Source organism: Mchenga conophoros, linkage group LG14 (genome assembly GCF_057382185.1).
Source record: "Mchenga conophoros isolate Kocher_MC1m ecotype Shallow Benthic linkage group LG14, M_conophoros_male_GT1.1, whole genome shotgun sequence".
NCBI lineage: Eukaryota > Metazoa > Chordata > Actinopteri > Cichliformes > Cichlidae > Mchenga > Mchenga conophoros.
The window spans coordinates 7,235,027-7,249,984 of record NC_140539.1 but is presented as its reverse complement, the minus strand read 5'-3'; the positions used below and the strand labels follow the sequence as shown (position 1 = coordinate 7,249,984).

Genomic DNA, 14,958 nt, shown 5'->3' with positions numbered 1-14,958 from the left:
TGTGTAAGAACGTGCCTGGTGACGAATCATTGCATATGTGACAGTGATATGTATCCTGTAGTTTCATCTGGAATCTCTTATAGGGTGTAATGTATGTTCTGTGTATGGTTTTGAAATGAATTAGTTGATGTGCCTGGTTCCTAAATCGATTTCTTTACTATAAAAAAAGTCCATGTATTTTAAAAATATCCGAAAAACTGATAAACTGCGGCTGAAAAGTGTGGTGCATTATGAACGCTGTTCAAAGATTCATGACAACTACTGTCTAAAACAACAAAATGATAAATCATCCACCTGTTTTCTTCACCCATCTGGAGTTGGGTAACGGGGGCAGCAGCCTAAGCAGAGAAGCCGAAACCTCACTCTTGTCAGTCCCCTACTCCAGCTTATCTGGAGGAACATCGAGGCATTCCCAGACCAGATGTAAGAATAGATGTAATCTCTCCAGCTCGTCCTCGGCTAGCCCCTGGCCTCCTCCCAGTAGGCCAACCCTGGCTAAAACATCTTAACCTTATGCCTCAGCTGTCTCCTTTCAATGTGGAGGAGCAGCAACTCTGCTCTGAACTTCTCTCGAATTATTGAATTCCTCTTTCGAGAGCCCCTCCACCCTTTGGAAATCGCTCATTTCCCTGCAATCTCATTTCTCAGTGATGCTCCATCTGGTGGCACATCGCTGCATAACATTTAGAACACAGCAATTTAAAGTATTTCAGCATCAATTAAAATGATAGCAATCTGATTAAATGCCAATACGTCTGGTACTGACTAGTGACAATAGCGTGGTCAACTGGTCGCACACGTCCCTAGTTTTAAGTTATCCACTAATGTTGGCAAGATTGGTTTATTAGGTGCATCCATAACCTTGACAGGTTCAAAATACATAGATGTGTATGTGCTAATTAGTGTTAAGTAACAGATAATAAAATACTATAACTTCACTCACCAGAACTGAAGCACAAACATTTTTCATTTGTTGTACCGCATACCAGTCCATAATATTTGTCAGATAATTAGAGTACACCAGTCCTTCCTTCAGGCTTTGTTGGTGTCCAAATACATAGAAAGAAAATTCACCCACCTTATACTTTTTGAAGGTGATGATATCTGTACAGACCCAAGTATTTCTTCCTTTCTTTCTTTTTTTTAATCAGAGTGTAATCATTTCTATTTAATGCTGTGAAGTTGGGCAGTGACTGGAATGTCTTTGCTTTTTCAGCCAGCCCCAATTGGTCAGTAGAGGAACAGCAGTCTTGTCACATTTTCCTTTTCAGCCCTGAAATTGCTCCTTGGTTTTAACACTCAAAACTCCAAAAAGTCTGAAGAAAAGCATGGAATTGTCCATTACCATTTTCTATCATAGAGATAAATTGGGCTGCGTAGGATGCAGCTTTAACATGTCATCAGAGTTAATGATCAATATGTAGTCAGCGTTAATCATTGCTGTTTAGTCCTAATGTTTGGTTCTACTCAGCTGCATTTCCTTAATGGTACCTTGAGCCAATTTTATCAACGTGAATCCTGATGATGGCTGCATGATTGCTTGCATTGTAAAATATAATAATATATATAATATATATAATTCTAATACACTCTGGCATTTAAGTGTACATTCATAAGCAGCAGCACATGGGCACATTTTTCACAGTAACAGTCTGAATGACACACATCTATACTAGAGATGGCACGATACCACTTTTTTATGTCCGATACCGATGTCATAAATTTGGATATCTGCCGATACCGATATGAATCCGATATAGTGTTTTTTAATCAACAAAACTGTTTTTTTAAATATCTTGCTGCATTTTGTATAAGTTCATACTCAAGTTTAAAACAACAACTACACTAAAGCTATTCTGTTATACCTGTATGCAAAAAAAAATATTTCATAGTTCAGCAATACTGATCAATCTAATAAACTTAAACCTACACCATCCTCCCTATTCTGGTATTTTAAAGAGTACTTAGCAGAAATATTAAGCAACCTAACTAATAGGGTTCCAACTCCCAGCAACAACAAAAATAAATAAATAAAAAATAGGGAACCACCCCTCACGCTCCACCTCATGATGCTTAATCGACGTAATCAACCTTAATTTGATGCAGTGTGAAAAAAAATGCACAGAAATCAATTATTTTTTTCAATATATTAAAATATTAAATAGATTCAACATCTTTCTTCAACAAAATTGCAGACTGCACAGATGGTACCTTCCCAAAGGAAAAAGTACTATAGCTTACTAGGGTATATTAGACTTAATAGTCACTATATACAGTAATTGACTTCTATTCATTTTACATCAAATTAAAACTTTGGGTGTCAGATAATTATTTATTAAAAGCTAGACATTTTAAATGAGAATAAGAAAGAAAAGTATGTCTTTGTGCCCCCTTTTCCCTGTTCATGCCCTATCGGCCCCCCTGGCTAAACTTTGCTAGATCCGCCCCTGCACAGTTACCAGCGTCAGCTACGTAGAAAAAGATCCTCGAGTAGAAAGTAATATTAAATAAATTCTAACAACAGCTGATCAAGCTTAAACGTGCTGCTGTTGTTCAACCGCTGGTTTGCTCTTTCTGGTGCAAAGTGGGCCAAAAACAAACAAGAGACACGGACTCGCGACAGAAAGGCCGATCAGCTGATCATTAAGCAGTTTCATGATTGAAGTAGCAGCAAGAGGAGGCAGTCGCTCCATATATCGCTTGTTAAGCTTAACGCAGGAATGCTTTACATTCAGAGATGGACTTACACACTTGCTTTACTTCTCTCGGGATAACTTTGTCGGAGATGAAATGCCGGGTTGCTAGCGAAGCTCCAAATGCTATCCAGACCACCGACAGGTCCCGCATGCCACAGCCGCTCTATCACGTGATGCATACTGCTCCGACGTGCTAACGTTCTGAGGTGAGTTACGGCGTGTTGCAAGTTTTGTGAGGTGCTTTCGTGATATTTAATGGATCGGATTACATTTTTTATTTTTCTCCGATATCCGATCCAGTAATTTAGGTCAGTATCGGACCGATACCGATACGTAATATCGGATCGGTCCATCTCTAATCTATACATGCATATAAACATCTTAACATGTCTGACTATTCTATACTTGGGCGGCCGTGGCTCAGGGGGTTGGGAAGCGTATCTGTAACCAGAAGGTTGCCGGTTCGATCCCCGGACTCTCTGTCCTGGTCATTGTGTCCTTGGGCAAGACACTTTACCCTACCGCCTACTGGTGTTGGCCAGAGGGGCCGATGGCGCGATATGGCAGCCTCGCTTCTGTCAGTCTGCCCCAGGGCAGCTGTGGCTACAACCGTAGCTGCCTCCACCAGTGTGTGAATGTGAGAGTGAATGAATAGTGGCATTGTAAAGCGCTTTGGGTGCCTTGAAAAGCGCTATATAAATCCAATCCATTACTATTATTATTATTATTATTCAATGAATGGATCTGGACTAGTGGTTATATAGCCTTTTTCTAGTTTTAGAGACCACTTCCACCATACATTTATAGAGTACTTTATTCTATACACTATAAATACTTTATCTACCTCTCATCCATGGCAACAAAACCATGGCAGTGTCTGGTACAGGGACATGTGTGGATCAGGCTTTAGTTGAACTGGGATCCCTGGTCCTGTGGGAACTTCATCACTGGTCACTGCTACAAGCTGTAGAACAGACCTTCCCAAAGTGTGGGGCCCCATTGCAGGGGGGGCGCAGCATGAAAAGGGGAAAAAAAAACAACGCTTGGACACTGCTAGCACGGGGCTCCCACACAAACGCAAAGCAGGAGATGAAGCATCGCATCGCTGAATATGTTTCCAAACCAACTTCATTCTAAGCCAAAGACTAGAAAATCTGGTGAAGCATATCTTCCCTTTGGTTTCACCTGCACAGGCATTTTTTGAAAAATGTATTGATAGCAATGTTGAATATTAATACACAGGAAAAAAACAAGTACATGTAAAATAATTACACAGTGACGCCTCTGAATTCTAAATGGAGGGACAGTAACTGCATGTGTGTATGTAAGCGTATAAAACCTGAAGATAGAGACAAAATACTGTTAATCTGACTATCTGTCATTCTGCAATTCATCTCATGTAAACAATAACGTGGCGCACAGTGTGACGTGGAAAACATTGCGTGACGAACTCCGTATTCCTCGTCCACATATAAACCCAAAAAAGGAGTTTTAAAAAATCTCAGTTTTCGGTGATTCCAAACGCTGTTTACATGTGGACGAAACAGCTGCGTTTTCAAAATCACGTGTAGACGCAGCGTAAAAGAGTTAGTAGTTTATTTTCTTACTACCTGCAGATTACTTGTATTTGCTTAATTGTTTACTAAATGTTTGAGGTGTGAAATAAACTGCAATGGGGCAAAATATGGGTGTGTGTGGTTGGAGGATGTGTTTGTGCGTGTGTGCGCGCGCAAGGGGGGGAGAATATTTTTCTTGTAAAACAAAGGGGGGCCCAGTAAAAAAAGGTTTGGGAAGCACTGCTTTAGAAGAAAGCGGGCTTCTGTTGTTGAAGAAGTTGCTAAAAAATCTTTCTAAAGATGACTGCCTGTACAGATGGTAGAGGAATGAAATTCATAGTTTCTGAAACCTTCCTTAATGTACCTCATGCTAAATCTCAGGACCAATAAAAGTCAATTTTCCTTGATGCCAAAAAAAAACAGACACAGAAAAGCGAGCAAAACACATACAGTGGGGCAAAAAAGTATTTAGTCAGCCACCGATTGTGCAAGTTCCCCCACTTAAAATGATGACAGAGGTCAGTAATTTGCACCAGAGGTACACTTCAACTGTGAGAGACAGAATGTGAAAAAAAAATCCATGAATCCACATGGTAGGATTTGTAAAGAATTTATTCGTAAATCAGGGTGGAAAATAAGTATTTGGTCACCTCAAACAAGGAAAATCTCTGGCTCTCACAGACCTGTAACGTCTTCTGTAAGAAGCTTTTCTGTCCCCCACTCGTTACCTGTATGAATGGCACCTGTTTGAACTCATCATCTGTATAAAAGACACCTGCCCACAGCCTCAAACAGTCAGACTCCAAACTCCGCCATGGCCAAGACCAAAGAGCTTTCGAAGGACACCAGGAAAAGTATTGTAGACCTGCACCAGACTGGGAAGAGTGAATCTACAATAGGCAAGCAGCTTGGTGTGAAAAAATCAACTGTGGGAGCAATCATCAGAAAATGGAAGACATACAAGACCACTGATAATCTCCCTCGATCTGGGGCTCCACGCAAGATCTCATCCCGTGGGGTCAAAATGATCATGAGAACGGTGAGCAAAGATCCCAGAACCACACGGGGGGACTTGGTGAATGACCTGCAGAGAGCTGGGACCAAAGTAACAAAGGTCACCATCAGTAACACACTACAACGGCAGGGAATCAAATCCCGCAGTGCCAGACGTGTTCCGCTGCTGAAGCCAGTGCATGTCCAGGCCCGTCTGAAGTTTGCCAGAGAGCACATGGATGATACAGCAGAGGATTGGGAGAATGTCATGTGGTCAGATGAAACCAAAGTAGAACTTTTTGGTATAAACTCAACTCGTCGTGTTTGGAGGAAGAAGAATACTGAGTTGCATCCCAAGAACACCATACCTACTGTGAAGCATGGGGGTGGAAACATCATGCTATGGGGCTGTTTTTCTGCCAAGGGGACAGGACGACTGATCCGTGTTAAGGACAGAATGAATGGGGCCATGTATCGTGAGATTTTGAGCCAAAACCTCCTTCCATCAGTGAGAACTTTGAAGATGAAACGAGGCTGGGTCTTCCAACATGACAATCATCCAAAACACACCGCCCGGGCAACAAAGGAGTGGCTCCGTAAGAAGCATTTGAAAGTCCTGGAGTGGCCTAGCCAGTCTCCAGACCTCAACCCCGTAGAAAATCTGTGGCGGGAGTTGAAAGTCCGTGTTGCTCGGCGACAGCCCCAAAACATCACTGCTCTCGAGAAGATCTGCATGGAGGAATGGGCCAAAATACCAGCTACTGTGTGTGCAAACCTGGTAAAGACCTATAGTAAACGTTTGACCTCTGTTATTGCCAACAAAGGTTATGTTACAAAGTATTGAGTTGTATTTTTGTTATTGACCAAATACTTATTTTCCACCCTGATTTACGAATAAATTCTTTACAAATCCTACCATGTGAATTCATGGATTTTTTTTTTTCACATTCTGTCTCTCACAGTTGAAGTGTACCTCTGGTGCAAATTACTGACCTCTGTCATCATTTTAAGTGGGGGAACTTGCACAATCGATGGCTGACTAAATACTTTTTTGCCCCACTGTATATTGGCAATTTCAGCTTGAAGTGTTGTTTTTTTTTCCCCTGCACAATATCAAATATTATGGAAATTAACATTAAGTGAAAAAACTAAAATTTAGGTCATTGCAAGTTCAGTCACATCTGGATATTTATTTTGGTGGGACTCAAATGGACTTGAGCATGAGACAGCTGCAGATACAACTCAGATTTAGTGAAAGTCAAACTAGAGGCTTCTGTGGAATGCAGGTTTAGTGAAGTAGGAGTTTATGGGGTTAAAAACGCACAGATTCTCCAACAGCTCTGCTTACATGTCTCTCTTCAACCTTTAGGTGCGTAAGTATTTGCTAATGCTGGACGTGAGGAAGGACCACGTCAAATTCTGGAGACCTCAGATCCTGCTCATGGTTTCCAACCCTCGCAGTAGCGTGGGCCTCATCACCTTCATCAACGACATCAAGAAGAGCGGCCTGTACGTGCTGGGACACGTCCAGCTCGGAGACCTTAGTAAGAACACCAAAGTTCGATTTAAACCTCGAGAAACTTTTTTCGTTTATTTAATCAGCTTCTTCTCCAGTGACTTTTGCATTAGGAGGATTCGAAGGCTTACTTCTGCACCATTTCTCATGTACACCCACTCAGTGTGAGAGAGAGACTATTAATTATGAGCAAAATAAATATGGGATGCTGAGAAGATATTGTTTTTGGAGGATTTTAACATGATTATGATATTTAAAAGCAGCAGAGGCAACAAAAAAATCTTCTTTCCCTGAGAACTTCAACTGTATTGCTATAAAATATATCAAATATACCACTATCACTAAAGTCCTTTCATTTTGGTTCAGTTTAAAATGGCCAAATATGGAAAGTATATGAGTGAGAAATGCGCCTCTATGTTGGCAATGCAGTCCAAAGTTCCAGACTGAGCGGTTCATTGTTTAATGGACCTCTTCAGAATGCTAACCCGTTCTCTTTGACATCGCCTCATCTGCTGCTGTCGAGGGAAGTAATCGCACGCACAAAGCTCTGGAGGCACCTCCTTTCTACACACTTGCAGATTTTCAAGGGGCAAGGTCATTGATTGTCTTTTTCTTTGTCTTCCGTGGGGTGTAAAGGGGTGGGGGAGATGATGGCAGACCGGGACTGGCCATGAATGGAGTGCTCCCAGTCCAAATCCTTTGTGTTTCACAGTGGAAAAAAATGATATGTTCATTAGCCGCTGAAGGGCCCTTCTCTCACTTGACGAGCCACTTGGTCTTGAGAAATATGAGCGAGCTATTCATTCACATAATTACACTGAAGTGGAGTTTGTTGTTGAGGATTTGCACATTGCCCTGCTAATCTATTTTGAGTCTACCCATTTATGCTTACAATTGTGCAGCAGCTGTTTGCCTTAAAGCTGAATGGAATACATGGCAGCTTCTAGCACAGTTCAAACAACCACAGGACGCCTGTAGACGTGGCCTCTGGATGGCCCTCTACATACATGCTGATGCTTTTTTTTGGGATGACTGATCACCTGCTCGCCTGTTTGTGCTTCCCTGTATCTTTCATTCTTTATCCAAGTCTGTCTACACTGTCATTTGCGCTTGCATCTTTCTGTTTCTTCCCTCTCCTCCATATCTCAGCATGCTCTCTTGCATCTCACTCACGCTCTGCCTCTAATTCCAGCTCTGTCAACTCACTTCTCCACTCCCTCCTTTTACTTTTTGGCTTTCCTGCTTCTGGGTCCATTTCCTTCTCATTCTCTGAATCTTAGCACACTTCTGTTCAACTGTCAGATGTATTTCTAATGCAATTCAACTTTATGTTTTTTTTTCCAGACACTTTGCCGTCTGACCCTCTGCAGGCCCAATATGAGTCCTGGTTGTCCCTGGTGGACCATCTAAATATCAAAGCCTTTGTCAACCTGACCTTAGCTGATTCTGTACGTCATGGTGTCCAACATCTCCTCTTCATTTCAGGACTTGGTCAGTACCCCTATTAATAACGCACATTGTCCTTATTTGTTATTAAATTCAAAGGCAAGTATCAATATACTAATATGATTTTTGTTCCTTCCACGTACTTACATTTTGATTAAAGCCAATGCCTAATGAATGTTTTTACATTTACATTATATTATATTATTATTTAGACTGTCAAAAAATAGTTCCTGCTCTTCAACCAGTGGTTTGGTTACTATGTTTACTCAAAGTTTCAAGTATTGAACTAAACTGCCCAAACATCCAGAAGCAGACACGTTAACACTCTAAGATGATATGCTGTGTCGGTTATTGAGCTGCGATATCCAAACTGCTATTTGCACTTTTTATCTATGTGCCCAAAATGCACTTGATTTTAACTTCTTGTAGTTTCTATGTAAATGTGTTTATTTAACATGCCTGAAATGCACCATAACCCTAATCCCGCCCCAAGGGCAAGGACTGGCAGCATATCAAAAGAGTCACATTTGATCAAAAAGGTCTTTACAGAGCCACAAAACATACAGTACTGCGCAAAAGTCTTGAGTTACTCACTAGTTCTATATATTTTGCTTCCAAGGAGCCAGATTTTCTTGTTATTTTGTTCAAGTTGTCTTAAGTAATAGTTCTCCAGGCTTTCATAAGGTCTTTTAAAAATTTTCTTTAGCCATCGGTTGCTCTTTTGCTCACTTTCAGTCCAGGCCATGTAACGGACATATTGTGAATCATTCTAAGTCTTCCACTCTCAACATTATAGGAAATGAATGATGGTAATAAAAAAAAAAATTTTGCCTTTCCTCTTCCCAGGTGGGATGCGTCCTAACACCCTTGTCCTGGGTTTCTATGATGACTGTCTTCCAAAAGACAAACTGATTGAACCATCAATGTCGAGCACTCAGTCCACAGATCCCTCAGGTCCTTCTCACGAGCCAGAGCAACCTCCTCTCTTCCACTTTGTATCCCTGCGGGGCTCTAGTAACAGACTGGACTATGGTGAATTTGGAGACGGAAAGGTTCTAGGGTCCCAGGAGTATGTAGCTATCATTGCTGATGCCATGAAGATGCTCAAGAACGTGGTACTAGCTCGATACTTCAACAACTTTGACAGAGCCCAGGTTCTCTCACCTCCCTCCTGCACTCCCGGGAAGAGAGCTGTGTATGTGGATGTCTGGCCAGTCAACCTCCTACGCCCAGACAGCTGTAGCTATGTGGATACCTGCTCTCTATTCCTGCTGCAGCTGGCATGTATCCTTAACATGGTGCGGGACTGGCGCAAAGCTACACTGCGTCTCTTCCTGTGTGTTGAGGAGGGCCGAAGTGTGAGGGGCCCGGAGGAGAAGCTCAGCCAGCTGCTTAAGGAGTTGAGAATTAAGGCTCAGATCCACCCCGTGCCTTGGGATCAGCAGGTGGCACTACACTGGCAGCGTCAAGGCAACTGGGGGAAGAAACAGCTGGATGCTACTACGGAAGAGAAGAAGCTGCAACCTGAGGAGGAGGAGGATGAGGAGAACGAAGAAGATTACGTCAACAGCTTCCCAAGCAACGCCACACGTGTGTCAGATGACTACCTTTCAGCTGTCAACAAGCTGATCCTGGATCAGTCCCGGCCCCAACCTGCTGTGCGTTTCTTGTACTTGCCACGCCCCCCAGCTGACACCCGCCGCTATACTGCTTACCTGCGCCAGCTGGACCTGCTGACTCAGGACCTTGGCCCTACGCTGCTCATCCACGGCGTAACACCAGTCATCACCACCGACCTTTGAAACGGCACGCTCGATGAAGTGTGCTTCACACACAGAGTTTTCTTGAATTCACTGAAGGTGTGTGGACCTCGAAGCTGCCTTTGTCTGACCTGTCCACCCAACAGTAGTTCAACAAAACACCTCGTCACTCACAGAGACCGTCTGCACTCCCTTGCACATTTTACACTGACACAGAACAAAGTCGTCAGTTTCAACTTGACTGTCTACATATTTACCATTTCTTTATTTTATATGTGCACTCCAGTAAAAATTCTAGTATTCCAATCAAGCCCCTGAAGGCACCATCATATTCCATTTATGGACCTCATTTCAATATAAGATGAGTACAATCAGATGATGATTGGATTTACCAAAATAATGTTTTCAGGGGAAAAGCAGGAGGTGAATGTTGAAAAAGTAGAGCCAGTCAATCAAAAAACCACAGTCAAATGGCACAATTGTTCTCACTTTTCACCAGTGTTACATTAATGAGCTAAATCGCTCGCAGCAGGCTCAGCTAGTTTTAAATTTCCCCTCTCCTAGAGCTTCCTTCCCTGTTTTCTTACAATAATCATTCTATTTTAGTTTTTTACTTTACTTCCAGATCAAAAAGTGCCTTGCTAGTTAGGGAGCTGGAGTTGGACTGTTAGACCTTGACTCGTGAAATCTGCATTTTTTGCCTTTACAAATGAAACACCCGAACAATAACAATGGTGCTTGATGCCTTTAAGGTTTAATTCCAAACATCTTGCGTGTGGGATCTGAGAAACACACTCCACCTTTTATCCAAATACACTTTTGTCCCTCCACTGCCAAATAGCAGCCTTCCAACATTAATTTAACATGTTTACAATGCAAATCGTTACTGTGATTATCTATGTTTTATTGATATGTCATTTTTGGTACGGCGTTGTTGGCCAGGCTTAATTGAAGTAACTTCTTTGCCTTTTACCTAAACCATTTCTTTAGTGAGTCTATGTAGCTTTTGCTAAACTGTATGGACAAATTTATGGGATATTTGTAACTGCTAGATTACCAATATACATAGTGTGTCATCCCTGTGTGACCCAGGATTCTGTGGCAAATTGGATTTCCATTCTTTGGAAAATCCCTCTCTTTTCTGTAAAAATCTGAAGGCTAGGGGTCCATAAATATTTCATGTAAAATAAATTAATTCACTTCAACTTACACTTGAAACTCTTTTTCACCCTGACTCCAACATGCCTGTGTGGTACTTGAAGAGAGGTTGGTGCTTGGTTTTGGACATGGCTTGAAATGTTTGTTGGGGGTTTTTTTTGCAGTTTTTGGAATGACACATATTTTTATTTCTCGACCCACTGGGTCCACTCTGTTGCTACAGCTGGGTTCCCTTTTGGACACTACAGCCCCCAACAAGCAACTGATTATAGAGTTCTTCTTTGTCCTGCAAAAAAAATAAATCACATGCTTTATTGAAAGAATGAAATGTTTAGAGTTTGATATATACTTTTAAATTGAAATGGCAGATAAATAATAAAATGTTTGTATTATATGTCCTTTTTGTTTTGTTATACCTGCTCAGATTGTTTGCAAAAGCCAGATCAAACTTAACTACTTCTCCAAATGTCTGCACTTTGTTTCCTTCAGCCTTAGACCAGTTTATGCGTCTTTGAGAAGAGATCTGAGGGGTTTTTGTGAGCGCTTGTTTGTGTGAGGTAAACTTTGGAAATAGGGCTGAGATAGCTCAGCAGCTCAGACAGAGAGATTCTAGAGGGTGCCAGCCAGCCAAATTACTTTGTCCTACAGTCACCCTCGCTGCCAACCAGGCAGAAATGGATTCCATCTCCGTTCTGAGGTGAACAACAGATTGGAGAAATAAGCCCAAATAACCAGCGATATCTGTTCAGGAGGAGGGAGGCTGACATTTATCACTGAGGGAAAGACGTGGGCTCTGAGAGGATTGGGTCTGCGTGTGTGCAGAGAAAAAAAGATCGCAACTTAGTTTTCTGACATGCTTGTTTATTGGTTGCACCATTAATGGCATGTAATTAGTCTTAAGAAAAATGCAATTTGTAAGTAGATCGAAACAAATCCCAATCAGTATGAATCAAACAAACTGATATATAATCCAACATGAATCAAAAATACAAAGGCGTATGCTCTTACAATTTACAGTTGACAAGCAGTTTGATTAGATTTTCCCTTTCTTTTTGTCGTAAATATACTATTAGTTTTACAATGAAATCATCCCATGTACAAATAATCCCTGAGAGCCAAAAGCTCAGACAGTTTCTGACTGTTGGTAAGAGAGGATATTCCTAATATGGTCATCTCAAGCACACTCCTCTAGCCTTAAGCACAGAAGCTCCGCCCAGCTGTACAAACCTGTTCATGAGAAAGATCCAGTTAGAAGAACGCTTGCTTGAATCAGACATCAGGACGATTTTTGGGGTGGCTGTAGGTCAAGAGGTTGAGCAGGTCATCTGCTAATCAGAAAGTTTGTGGTTTCCTTCCTGGCTGCTCCAATCTGCGTGCCAGCCAACATATTTGTGCAAGAAAAATGTGAACCTCAAGTCTGATGCATTCATCAGAGTATGAATGTTAGATACAGAGCACTTGGGCTTAGAAAGTGCTTGTGTGAATAGGTGAATGAGGCATTTTGTATAAGTGCTCCGAGTGCTCAAATAGAGCAGAAAAGCACTGTATAAGAGCCAGTCTATTTGCTGTTTATCTCCTGTGTGATGCACTGTGTTTAACAAGCTACTGAATGCCTAAATTCTCTTTATAATTAATAAAGTATCTATCACTTGAATCTATCACTGCTTACTTTCATTCTCCATACACATGATTTAATGAAAGAAGAAAATATAGACTAGCAAGTCAGAAATTTTGCTCATTAAAAGAAAAACTGACAACTAACTATGTTTGGGAATGAGCTGCCTGAATGGATAGCATATGTTGTGTTTTAGACTCCAGAATTCGTCTCCTTTAAATTATTATTATCACATTAGGAAACAGGCAGCAAGAAAAGGATGGCCTGTACATGCACTGCATCTTGAAAACAAATGGTTAAAACATTTTCACAAATATGAACACATTTTTTGAATTTTGGCATGAAAAAAAATGTAAATGATGCCAAAAAAAAGCCAAAAGCAACCATCAGTGAGATACAGAAATGTGCTGCGAATGAAATATTACTGTATACACAATGAGTAGCAACCCACACAAAAACATGCAACCCAATGAGCCACTATTATAAACACTGGAAATGCAAATGTTATGAGTATGTATACATTTTTTTTTATTATACACTTATTATTATTATTACTATGACAACCCTGCTCTGCCACGTGTGCAGCCCTGATCAGAGGAAACCTGTCACCTCTACAGTGTGTCAGAGCTCTAACCACTGGGGATCCCATCGGCACACACCACCGTACTTCATCACTTCTAATTTCTACAGCACTTTAAATTTCATCTCCCTCTCTACATCTCCAGATCCACTTAATTGTACATGACACGCAGATTGCCAGAGTCATCAGATGGATCGGAGAGGGAGAGAGAAGACGGGAGGAGAGGAGGAAGGGGGGTGTCAAGTAGGATTTGGTCATGCTGACACCCAGATTCAATTACTAGTTAAGGTTTTCGGAGGCCAAACAGGCCGCTGGCTTTTCCTGTGAATCATGTGTGCATGCAAATGTGTAGAAAGTGCATCCTCACATTTTAAGATTTTGAATAGCTAAAGCTCTCACATTGATACAGCAGTCTCAGTGCATTTGAGATGTCTTACATACTGAACGCGTGTTGTCCACTTTTAGTAGGATGATATTAGGATTGTTCAGTAAATGCTCAATATCTGCTGTTTTGATGATAACAATCCTTAAGGTCTGCACATCTCATGCAATAATAAAGTGAGGCTTAGCATGTTACTTCTTCATGGCACAGCTCTATTTTCTAAGCAGCTATTAGCCAGTTTGCATTTCACTGGGTACTTTTCAATCATAGACTATGAACAAACAGTGTTTTTCCAAAGCTTGACCTTCTGAGATATTGTTGCAGAAAATTTCATGTTTTTAATGTTTGATGTTTAAAAGACATTCAAGGGAGAAAAACAATACCTTGTGAACTCACAGTTAGAAAAAAGGGGGCAAAAATGATAAATCTGTAAATATTGGACAGATGCCAGTAAAAATGTCATAATTGTTTTGGGGTTTTTGTGTGTGTGTGTGTGTGTGTGTCTCATCTTCTTTCTGTTTTCTTCTTGTCTGCTCTTCTTTCAGTTTACTTGCTGCTTTACTTTTAGGGTTACTGTTTTCACTTTCGTCCTTTGTTCTTTTCCCACACTAGTATCTCATTGCATGTGGCTGAGTTGACCTTATTTACCAGCTCTCACTTGGGTGTATTTGGTATCAATTTGTCATTGTTTGGGGCAAATGAATAGTCCGTTTGTTTGGAAAAAATGAAAAGAAACCTGAAAGTCTCTTTCAACTTTCTTGCGTGGCAGCTGGTCGAATTTTTATGAATACAAGGGGGTCTAAGAGTTACATCTTTTTAGGTCAATCAGTATGTGTATGTATGAACAAACGGATTACATAAAGTGGCATTTACTTTTCCATTTCACAAAGAATTTCTTGGCTTAATACTTCAAATCAAATCAAATCACTTTATTGTCACATCACATGTGCAGGTACACTGGTACAGTACATGTGAGTGAAATTCTTGTGTGCGAGCTTCACAAGCAACAGAGGTGTGCAAAAATACAATAACATAAGAACAAGCAAAATATAAGAATGGTAAATGGCCTGCATTTGTATAGCGCTTTTCTAGTCCCTAAGGACCCCAAAGCGCTTTACACAACCAGTCATCCACCCATTCACACACTGGTGATGGCAAGCTACATTGTAGCCACAGCCACCCTGGGGCGCACTGACAGTGGCAAGGCTGCCGGACACTGGCGCCACCGGGCCCTCTGACCACCACCAGGGGGGAAA

At 41.3% G+C, this 14,958-nt stretch overlaps 1 protein-coding gene across 1 annotated transcript in view; it reads left to right on the top strand.

Annotated features, from left to right (window-relative positions):
* Nucleotides 1–12,783, top strand: part of LOC146559174 (solute carrier family 12 member 9) — an 84,655-nt gene extending 71,872 nt beyond the window's left edge. The window contains exons 11-13 of the mRNA XM_085244966.1: nucleotides 6,615–6,789; nucleotides 8,106–8,252; nucleotides 9,054–12,783. Coding sequence (XP_085101092.1) covers nucleotides 6,615–6,789; nucleotides 8,106–8,252; nucleotides 9,054–10,009 — 1,278 coding nt within the window. The 3' untranslated portion in view covers nucleotides 10,010–12,783. The remainder of the gene's footprint in view (nucleotides 1–6,614; nucleotides 6,790–8,105; nucleotides 8,253–9,053) is intronic.
* The last annotated feature ends 2,175 nt before the right edge of the window (nucleotides 12,784–14,958 follow it).